At 42.5% G+C, this 11361-nt stretch overlaps 1 protein-coding gene across 1 annotated transcript; it reads right to left on the bottom strand.

The window, feature by feature from the left end:
* Positions 1 to 7520: 7520 nt before the first annotated feature.
* Positions 7521 to 8133, bottom strand: LOC114490751 (arylacetamide deacetylase-like; the record flags this gene model as incomplete). Its single annotated transcript, XM_028504809.2, has 1 exon — positions 7521 to 8133. A coding segment is annotated over one exon (609 nt), but the record flags the coding sequence as incomplete, so codon positions are not given.
* Positions 8134 to 11361: the final 3228 nt, after the last annotated feature.

The following is an 11361-nucleotide window of genomic DNA, read 5'->3' as shown; positions in this document are numbered from 1 at the left end:
TATTTGCTACTGTGGTCAATATGTATAACTTAAATCAATTTTATTAAATATATTTTGAAAATCTCCTCTATTTATTAATTTTTATGTTTATCCTATTAGTTACTGAAAAATGAGTCCTTAGTTTTTGAAAAACCTTCAGTCTCCCTATGAGCACCCACACAGAAACTTGGATACTACAACCCCCAAAATGTGGGCAACATAACATAAAGCAAATATAAGCCAAAATGTAAAGAACTTGCATGGATCTCGAAGAATGAGCTGTGGGGACAGCCCACTAACAGCTTCAAGACCCGTGCAGCCCCCTTATCCTGGAGGAAGAAGAGGAGAGCAGCAGAGAAGAACTTACAGACATGTATTCAAAAGTCTTAGTAACAAATCGAAGAGCAGTTGAAACTAGCAAGAATTTGAGCATCCTGTTCGCGAGTGAGTACAAGCGATCAGCAATTAGATCTGAAGGGAATGAAACAGTCTGGGCCCTATTACCCCTCAACATTAACCAATCAAAACTCCTGCCAGGACAGAGCTCCAGACTAAGAAGAAACTGCTGAAAATAGAATCTGATTGAGCAGAGCAGGGTAAAAGATGATGCAGATTACACGGTGAATACAAAATGTAATATTTCACACGAACAGAAGAGGGAACTTGAGAACCATAATTTTAAAAATATACAAAACCTTCTAAAAGTTAAGATAATGCATTTCATGAAAATGAGCAGCAGAAAATGACTGAAGTATATCACTCAGAATTAATGTAAGAGTAAGCACAATAAGAAACAGAATAACCTATCTATAGGCAATGAAAAACTAATAGAAAATTTTGCCCACAAAACAGATGAAAAACTAGAAAGACATGTTTTAAGATCACCTTAAGTTATTAAGACAATGATCTACAATGTAAAAAAGCAACATAAACCTGAATCACAAAACTCAGAAATTAATTAGTAACAGCCAAGAAAGAATTCAGAAGACAAAAACAAAACAGAACAGTTTTGCAGAGTGAACACAAGGGAGACCAAGGAGTAGAGATAACATCATGGGGGAAATATGGTTTGAAAACTAGGAAAAAGTTTAAAATAAATGAAGAATTTAATGGTACATACTATATGATCCTGTTACGGAAAAGACGACTCAGACGGCCTGGGAGTTTGTGAAGTAGGGCTTATTCACGCATGCGGACCCAGAGGAGATAAAAAAATCCAAATTCTGGGCAATGAGCTCAAGCTGGAGTTTCCTTTATATGCTTGTTACACAGGCAGAAGGAGGAGGGGAAGGGGTGGAGCTGCTAAAATGGGGGTTAGTGTATGACCTTGAGATAATTGCTTATCTGGGAATGGCTGCTGTCTGGGAACAGCTGCTGGTCAGCTCCTACCTAAAAATGGCTTCTGCTCAGCTATGTCCTGTCACATCCCCTTTGATGCTATAAGGTGTTTATATCCCTTTAGCATCACTATATACCTGGCTATATGGCTGAGGTCCTTGGGAGGGTTGCAACTGCTGATACTGGTGTTGATACCACTGGAGGGCTAACACTTTGGTGGCTGCCCTACAAGTCACTGTGGCCCCAGGTGTTGGACCAAATTTCGGAGGATGCAGAGTCCCATATGCCTGACCCTTCCGGGTGGTATCCTACAGTCCTGGATATTACTCCAGTCCAGTATACCTTCCCTCCCCAAGTGCAGAGGGATTGCTGTGGCTGAATGCAACCTGATGGTATGTCAGTGGAGGAGCTGAAAGCTGACCTTGGGAGATAGTAAGAGACCACTCTACCGCTGAGCATAATCCTATGCCCGGCGGTATTACATTTGCAGGCTGGAGCTGAGACAGGGGCCGCATTTGTTAAGCGAAGCATACAATAAACCCAAATGCAAACAGAGACAAAGTATTCCTAGGGTGATTGGCTCTGTGGAATTCCATTCTGCAGGGTTCATAGTCACTAGTCCAATTCCCAATGCTCCTGTGAAGATGCCAATTAAAGTCAGGTACCCTGCGGAACAATGGTCCATTCCTTGGTGTCTTCTCTACTGGCTGGCATCCTCCAGTGCCTCAGCGTCAGTATTCTAGGTGCAGGCCTAGTCCTCGGGTCCTCGGGTCCTTGGGATCTGCTGCTGTTTTGGCCCAGCTATAGAGGATCCAAGGGGTGACTCCTGCAACCTAGGCAATGCTAGCGGCAACAAGTCTGTCCAGGGCAGTCCAGTTTCCTGGTAGAATTTAGCTAAGGGGCCATTGTCCATCCGAGCCCCTGATCATACTGTGAGTACTTCTGACAAGTCTGGTTGCTGAGCACTGCGCTGGGCGGCGCACCACAACCCCGAGGGAGCTCGTAGGCTGCTGGGGCAGGTGAACCCGATGCAGCACCATGAAGGGCCATGAGAGAGGACTGCGCGGACGGCTGTGGGGGCACTTCAGACACACAGCGTGCGCCCTCTGCAACTGGACGTGAAGAGTAGGAGTGTGTTCGGGATGTGCTTCTGGTGTTCTTTCCTTAATTCAGCGAGGTGCTTGAGCAGCGTGTGCGTTCCCGCCAGCACCGTTCCTGGAATGGGGTCGCCAGGAGGAGGTCGTCCATGTACTGCAGAATCGTCAGGTACGGCCACCCCACCCCTTAGTGAGGGGCTTCAGGTGTCCTGCTAGGGCTTCCCCAAATAAGGTTGGGGAGTTCTTAAACCCCTGGGGCAGTCTAGTCCAGGTTAACTAAGTCTTGACTGCTGTGTGAGGATCTTTCCATTCGAAGGCAAAAATGGGTTGGCTAGAAGGTGCCACAGGAATGCAGGAGAAGGCATCCTTCAGATCAAAGCAGGTAAATCACATTGCTGTGGGGGAAGCTGGCTCAGGAGGGTGTACCGGTTTGGGACCACTGGTGAAGGGTGACGGCTGCTTCTTTGATGGCCCACAGATTCTGGACAGGCCAATACCCGCTCCCGGCTGGCTGCCATCATGGGTCTGGGCAGGTGTGGCCCCATGCCATGGAGCCAATCCTCTTCTAGCTTCCATGCAGGTGCTGTAACTCGTGGGACCTGCCTCCCAGTCACATCTTGGGCCAGGGAGTCTTTCTTTATCTCCCTGGTTCACAGCCTGGCCACAGCTATTCAGCATATCTAAGTGACCAGCCAAAGGCTATGGGTATGTCAAATGACTATGCCATGGATTAGCTGTAAAGCTGTTGCTGTATAAAACAGCCCTGCATGTTCTTGCTCTGTGTGTCCCTCCCCCAACTCACACCTGTGGGGGAAGGGGTGAAGACATCTTAAAATCTCCTGGATGCCTTGAGTTCTGGACCCCGTTTTAAATGCCCATTTGGGGTCCTCTCTCTTGGCTGCACCCTGTAACGATCTCTCATTTCAGATATACACCCACTTTAAATTCTTTTAAAAGACAATGGACGAAGGTCTTATCTTCTTGTAACTATTTCCAGCTGGAAATGGACATTGTCCTACCTACCCCGTGGGTCAGGGGTGTCCTGAAGGTGGGGGGTGCAGCACGGAGGGAGTCCTCCCTGAAAGGGGAAGGACCTTACAGAATCCTGGTGAATTGGCTGTCACCAGAAAATCGCAGGCTTGGTGTCCAAAGACTGGCATTACTGGACCATTGGCATCCTGGTCATATTCTGGAGATGACAGATTTGGAAAGAGTTGAAAGGCCCAATTAAATCATAACCACTAAATGACAAAGGCAGTAACTTAAGTAAAGAATGGCTTATCTGGAGGAAGGTGTACAAGGCATGCCACACCTATCCAAAACTCTTGTGGCCCATTATACTTCACTTGGGCTGAGGGGAATATATTAGGATTTCCCTCCTTCCAGATATCTGAACCCTTCCTGTCCAAGCCATCAAGACAGAAAAGGGAAGATCAGTTCTAAAGTGAAGCCCAGAGATCGCCCCAACTGCTCACCAACCCAACCACTCAGTTCAGCCAAACCATTGAGTTTCAGGGGGCGATGATGAAGAATGGGCTCCTTAAGTGAGGCCCATATTGCAACCAATCACTCAGGTAATGAAGTCATAGGTGTACATCCTATGAAAACAGAAGAACACACAGGTTAATTCACACAATAGTCCCCAAACCAGTCTTTGTGACTGTGAGACTGTCTTTTGGGAAGACATTCAGTTGCAAGGTCCTTCCTGCAATGACATTTAGCAATGGCAATTTGACAGGTCCTCCATACCTGTAAATTGTATATCTTTAATGATATTACAAACCCAGTTTCAACTTTCAAACAAAAAGACACTTTCAAGACAGTTAGCTGCGTCATTCTGGGGTCCAATACTGAGCATTGTGATTTTCCTTGAACCACCATTTTTCTCCTTAAGATCACCCTCACTGTTATTAAAGGGACTACTTTGAGTTCCGCTTTTCATTTTGTCTGTTCATTTGCATAAATACACCAAGAGCAGCCTGGATTACTTATGATCCTTGAGTCTACCTTGCTGGAACTCACACAGGGAACCTTTAAATTGACTTCTGAGTCCGCCCCTCAGGGCACAGAAGCAGAGCCACACATCCGCCATCTGGCTTCACCTGTACCAGTTGTTTCACTCAGATCCTTGAGGCTTCCATTGTGCCCACAGGTTCCTTTTTGGCCATCTTTCATGAAAGCAACCTTCGTTCCTTCCCTGGAAAGACTGCCATGAACTGCACAACCAACCAAAGTGCCAGGCTTTTCTCGTGGGCATATGCTCGCTTCACAAGTCAATCCCCGTTCCTCAGGGCTTTCTGGTGATGACCAGAACCCATATATGGGTTCCTTCAGATGTGACATTCCAGCCAAAGTCTTGGTTAACAAAACCACTATTAACGACTGATCTTATTGGTTTTATGCAAAGAAACCTTATGTCTTCACTCACTCCTTCAGAATGCCAAATTCTGGAGGGATCAGATAGGGAGAAAAGTACAAAGCGTGAAGGAAAATCCTTTCCCTTCTGATATCCACCGGGCTTCTCGAAACCTTCACTTCCAGACATTCTGCAACACTCACAAACCCTCTATTTTTTCTTTCATACAGCTTCTGATATCCACCAAGATTGCATCTCCATGCCTTATACCTGCTATTATTAACTAACACCACATAGTCCCTTCCTAAAACTTTTACCTTTCCATTTATTTTTGCAGTTTCCCACGGACCTTCTTCATTTATATATATATATTATATATAATATTTTATATATACATTTAATTTTATATATATTGTAAATATAAATTATATTTATATATGATATATATTACATATTATATTTTTATATATTATATTATATTTTTTATTTACTTTCCTACAGAGTGTGAAGTTTCAACCTTCCCTGGAATCCTCAATTTCCTTTTTAGAGCAGATACAGAGCAAAATCCAAAACACAGAGTTCCAGAACAATACACAGTAGGGGCATTCTCTTGCACCAATGTGTCCATGGGTGCCTCGCAGAGACATGCTCCTTCAGGCCCAGTCCTTTGGCAGAGACATGCTGCTTTGCCTCTGGCTGAAGCAGTCATCAGCCCCAAATGACCCTTCCTGGGTCCCGAGTGGCAAAGGCATTCTCCCCAACCGTTTACAGGTGACCTTTCTTAGGTCTTACAGGTGACCTTAAACAGGTCTTCAAGTACAGAGGGTTTCTGATCAGAAACGACACCAATGTGAGAAATTTGCTCTTTTCCCACAAAACCAGAAAACAAATATTTGGGGTTTCCTTTACTCCAGGTTTAAAACCTCACATTCTTTATACATAATTTTACTCATTCAGATTTAACCATCATTCTCTTTTTTTTTTTTTAAGATTTTATTTATTTATTTTTAGAGTGGGAAAGGAAGGAGGGGGAGAGAAGGAGAGAGAGAGAGAGAGGGAGAAACATCAATGTGCGGTTGCTGGGGGTTATGGCCTGCAACCCAGGAATGTACCCTGGCTGGGAATCGAACCTGGGACACTTTGGTTCCCAGCCCGCGCTCAATCCACTGAGCTATGCCAGCCAGGGCCCATCATTCTCTTTTAATCCTGGTTCCTTTCCCACTCTGGGAAGGACTATACTTAAACTCAGCATGTGGCAGCCGACAGTCCCTGGCACTGCAGGTACCTTCCACTAAAATTCCCTAGATTTGCAGGGACATCCTGCAGTTTTCTGAACCTCAGACCCTGCAAACACCCTACAGGTCAGATGTTCACCCTTGGACCTCAGTTCATGTCCTTCCGAACAAGAGCCATTCTTATCAGAACCAGTTACACTGAGAACCAGACTGATGTGGTGCCCACACAGCAGCAGCACACAGCTTATAGTCTAAAGAGAGCCCTTAGCCTGGCACCTTGCCCAGTTCCAAGATGGAGGGGCTCTCACGTGACCCATCATCCAAGAGGACGACAACCCAGCACGCTCCACCCTCCGTGGGGGGGCATTCACGTGGCTCGTCCTCCATTTTACCCAAAATGGCGGAGCACCCACATGGCTTGCTGTCCGATCTCTAACAGACATGCAATATCGTACTGTGGCAGGACCCCTACCCTCCCCCGCCAAGATGAATTCTCCTGATCGGTGTGGACAGACAAGGGAAGGGACTCTCAGGTCGCCAGCCTGGCCTCGGCCCTCCTGGGGCACTTGGGTTCCGTCTTAGCTAAGGCTGCCCGTGTAGGATTCGGGTTAAACCCCCAGCCGTTATGCCGTGTGACAGACCGAGGACCCCAGGTTAGGGCTCACTCACGCTCTGTAGGCTTCCCCCCGTGGAGCAACAGACACAGTCATTCCCACAGACACCCCGAGTGTATTACGTTCCCACCCCCCCCCCCAAACTGTGGGCGCCCTGCCTGGGCCTTCCCGCCTGAGGGGTGATCAGTCCCTCCTTCTGCTCCAAGAGTGGGCCTGGTTTTCGGGCTCCTGGTCCCTGCGGGGCACTTGCCAGGCTCCAGATGGGCGCCTTCCCAGATACTACCAGTTCGCACCCCGCCAGCCAGGGTCAAGGAGCGGTCCAGGGGGCCGAGCCTGCCGAGCCGGGAGGTTCAGGACCCGAAATCACCGGGGCGTGCGCGCCTCCACGTCACCGCCGGGCCCCACCAGCCGCCCCGAGGCCGCCTTCACCGGAGGCAGCAGCCTGCTCTTGTGAGTCGTTTCCGGTCAGGGAACCAAAAGGTTACGGAAAAGACGACTCAGACGGCCTGGGAGTTTGTGAAGTGGGGTTTATTCACGCATGCGGACCCAGAGGAGATAAAATCCAAATTCCAGCAATGAGCTTAAACTGGAGGCTTCTTTATATGCTTCTTACACGGGCAGAAGGAGGAGGGGAAGGAGTGCAGCTGCTAAACGGGGGTTACTGAAAGACCTTGAGATAGCTGTTTATCTGGGAATGGCTGCTGGTCAGCTCCTACCTAAGAATGGCTACTGCTCAGCTATGTCCTGTCACAGTTCCACTAAGTTATCAAAAAACAACACGATTCCTCTGAGGACCCTTGAAAGTTCACAGATGATGAAGATAATCAATGTAAACAAACCCTTTGATTCTCACTAATTCGTTTCTGATTTTGAGGCTTATGTAGTTTGATGACTCTATAGCTTTACTATAGATTTTCATTTAGCCAACTTAGATAATGATTTTTGATTCTATCTCCAATTTTAAATCCATGATAGGTAATTGCTCCATGGAATCCATCCTCAAAGTGCTGATGGGTCACCCGAACTCCAGCCTTCTGAAGTCGAGTGACATACATGATTCCATCATCTCTTAAGACGTCATATTGGCAGGTGATGACATAGGTCACAGGTAAGCTATGTAACTTGTTATCATCAGCCAACAAGGGAGCTGCCCTCACATCTAGAAACCCTGGATACTTTTTAAACAGCTCAGAAGTACCATGAGTTGGACTCTTATACAAGTGCCCTTTCTTAAAGATCTCGGGGAGCAAAGAACTCCAATTAACAAATTTGAAGAGCTGGGCTGATTCCACTGGTGTGTGCTGATTGAAGAGCATGGCTTTTTCAAGTGATCTGTCCGTGGTAAAGTATTCACTCCAAAACCTGACCGTGAGTGATTTGGTCAGAGGTGGAAGTAGTGCGTTATCCCGATAGGATGGTAAATCCATATCAAGAGTCTGCAGGGCGGGATAAATTAAAGACTGGATCTTGAGTTTGATCTTGACATCTGGGTCATCTATGAGCTGAGAAATAATTTAAAATCAGTCGTTGAAATAATTTTCATTAATAGTAAATACATTCATTTAGGAGGTTGATATGAGATAAAATCAAAGTTTCAAAAAGGTAATCAGAAACAATAAAAATATATCTCAAAGAACTTTCCAATTTTCAATATTATATGTAAGATTCAGTGTCTACACTTAAATGCCATAAAGGTAAACAAAATGATTTGCACTACTTTCCTCATGGATATAGAAAATAGGCCATGTGATTAAATCCTGACACTTGTAGCTAAACTTTGATTTTTCTCCTTTGTCGTTTTAGAGAATTAAAATTGTATTAGTCCCGTCAGAGAATTAACTTTTTGTTTTTGTTCATACCTACTATGAGCTTGTTTTTGAATATAAGAATTTCTGTTCTTGTCATTATTATCTTCCCTCTTTTTTATTTAATTTTTTTATCTTGAGTCAGATGCTTATTTCAGCCTCTCTTCTTATCTCATATACTTTGGAGAAAGTACAGTTTCTTTTAAATATACAGAACATATAAAAGATATACATTCTTTTTAAATAGTGACTGGTAGGTCCTTAGTGTATTTTTTAAAATGTCCATACAAAGAAAAACATTATTTGTCTTTTTCTTACTGATTTCCTACATTATTGCATTTAGTAAGAGTCCAAATGCAGTACAATTTAAATTCTAAATTTGTGGCCCAACACTTGGTCGAGTTTTAAAAATGATCATGTGCATTTGCTATGTCCCTGTTCCACTGAGTGAAATATATTGATTGTTATTCCAGTCATCTATCTAGTTATTATTTTTGCCTACTTGTTCTCTTACTTATTAAAAGAAGTATTCTCAAACTTGTTGATATGGTCATAAACTTGTCTTTCCTCCTGTAGTTTTGTTAATATTTTCTTCATGTATTAACCCCATGTAATTAAATCCATACAGATTTAGAGTTGTTGTATTTTCTTAGTCATTTAAACCTTTTCTGTAATGATGTGATCTTAATCCATCAAGTCTTTCCGATATTATTACAAGGTATATATATTTTCCATGAATTACTTTCAAATAATCTGATTACTTATTTTTTCACTCTGACAATCTTGGTCTTATAGCAAGATCATTTAGACCCCAAATATTTAATTAGTAAAATAATTGGTGATCTACTGCCTTATATTCTCCATCCTCTTTCATTTATTTTTTTCTATTTTTGCCTTCTTTCAAATTGGTTAAGCTTTTAGTTATTCTAGTTTCTGCTTTAGTAGTTTATGTTATGCCTTGTTTATATTCCCTAGGTGATTACCATAAAATGTGTATTCTTAACATCTCAAAGACTAATGAACTTATTGAAACATAATTCTAAATCTTTATTTCTTATTAGATGAAAAAACCCTTATAAGACTGGAAATTTATCCTCTTCTCTCTCCTTAACTCATAGTTTGACCTTTTTTAATATTTTAATTCTATATATCTCATTATTTTAAATTATTCAAGTTTATTAGACTTACCCACATCTTACCACATTCTTGCAATTAGCTTCTTCATGAAACTTAAACTTTTATTTCATTGCCTCTAAAACATTTCACTTAAAGCATCCTTAGTGTGTTCCGTTAATAGCAAGTCCTTTTAGTTTTAACCAAAGAAGTCTATTTCTCCTTTATTGTTAAGCAAAAATTTTGGGGAGCACAGAATTAGGTTAAGTCATTTTGTGCTGCACTTTTACGCTATCATCCAACTCGCTTCAGATTTACATTTTTGATAATTGAGAAGTAAGCTGCCATTATGGCTTGTACTTCTGTGAAGTTACTTTTTTTCTCTGTTTTACAATTTTTACTGTTTCTTTTGTTTCATTTTGTTTTGCTGCCTTCTGCACTTTTCCTTGTGTCTATATGTAGATTCCTTTCTAGTTATTGATTTAGTTTTAAGCTTTTCAAAAATGATTCTTAGGGTTCAGGTAGCTTCTTTTATCTGTGGCTTGATATTGTTAATGAGTTTTACAAAAGTCTGTACTATTGTGTTTTTAAACATTCTTTTATCATTCTCTCTCCTCCACTTCTGGTATGACAGCAAGAATTCTACTGGATTTTCAGACTATATCTGCTATATTTCTTATCTTCTCTTTCATATTTGTTAACTTTTTGGCTCCCAATATGTCATTTTGCAGAGTTATGTATGAGTTGGATATGACTCATCTTTCAGTTTATAAATTATCTGCAGCTGTGTGAAAGTCAGTAAAGCAATTCATAAAGGTTTGATATTGATAATTTTATTTTTGAGTTTCAGAACTTTAGTTTTTTTCAAAACTCCACTTTTCTGCCGGAATTTGCAATCTCGGTTGTGAATGTATTGAAGAAAGTAGGGTAGTTATTTAATAATCTGTGGCCCATAACTGTAGCGTTTGAATATGGCCAAGTGGCTTTCCACTGCCTGCTGATTCTGCTTGCTTTCCTTCCTTGCTTTTTGTTTACTTGTTTTCCTGGATATGTTTTATTCTGTGCTAGATACTGAATTTCTTAAAACATTTGTAGGAACAATTTAAAGTCTATGATGGTACTGTGTGTGTCCGGGAGGCTTTTTATACGACTCTGTCAGGCACAGCTGAGGATCAGCCACTCACGCCATTCCTATTTGAAGTGAAGGCCTGAGATCGCCCCCACCATCCAGGTGATGTGAAGCAGGACTCTGAATGCAGGTGGTTGTGTAACAGTGGGGATAAAACAGTGTTTTATATCACTGAATTATACACTTAATTGTCATGACAGAAAATTTTATGTCATGTGTATCTTAGCACAAAATTTTAGAAGTGCAGGAAGAACCACAATAAAACTTTATATGCATTACCTTCCTGTTAAAAAAATGCATGTGAGGTTTGTATTGCAGCAGGTTCACCTTGGCCCTGAGAGCATCTCTATGAAGGGCCTCACTTAACCTGAAGAGCGGTTCGGGGGTGTCCTCACACTGGACTTCCACTCTAGCCTGAAAGGCTTCCAAAAGGTATCTTGTTGTAAAATTTTTCTTTCCTTCCTTCTTTCCTTCCTTCCTTCCTTCCTTCCTTCCTTCCTTCCTTCCTTCCTTCCCTCCTTCCTCTCTCTCTCTCTTTCTTTCTTTTTGAGTGCCATAATCCTTTAGGGTAAAGAGGACATTGAGTACTGGGTTTCTTTTGTAGGTTTTTTTCTTCATCTTTTAAAAAAACTTTTGCCTAGAAATTTCTCATATCTTATCCCAATTTTTAATAATTATGGGTCAGAATTAATTTG

Source organism: Phyllostomus discolor, chromosome 2 (assembly GCF_004126475.2).
Source record: "Phyllostomus discolor isolate MPI-MPIP mPhyDis1 chromosome 2, mPhyDis1.pri.v3, whole genome shotgun sequence".
Lineage (NCBI taxonomy): Eukaryota > Metazoa > Chordata > Mammalia > Chiroptera > Phyllostomidae > Phyllostomus > Phyllostomus discolor.
This window is presented reverse-complemented; position numbering and strand designations above follow the sequence as displayed.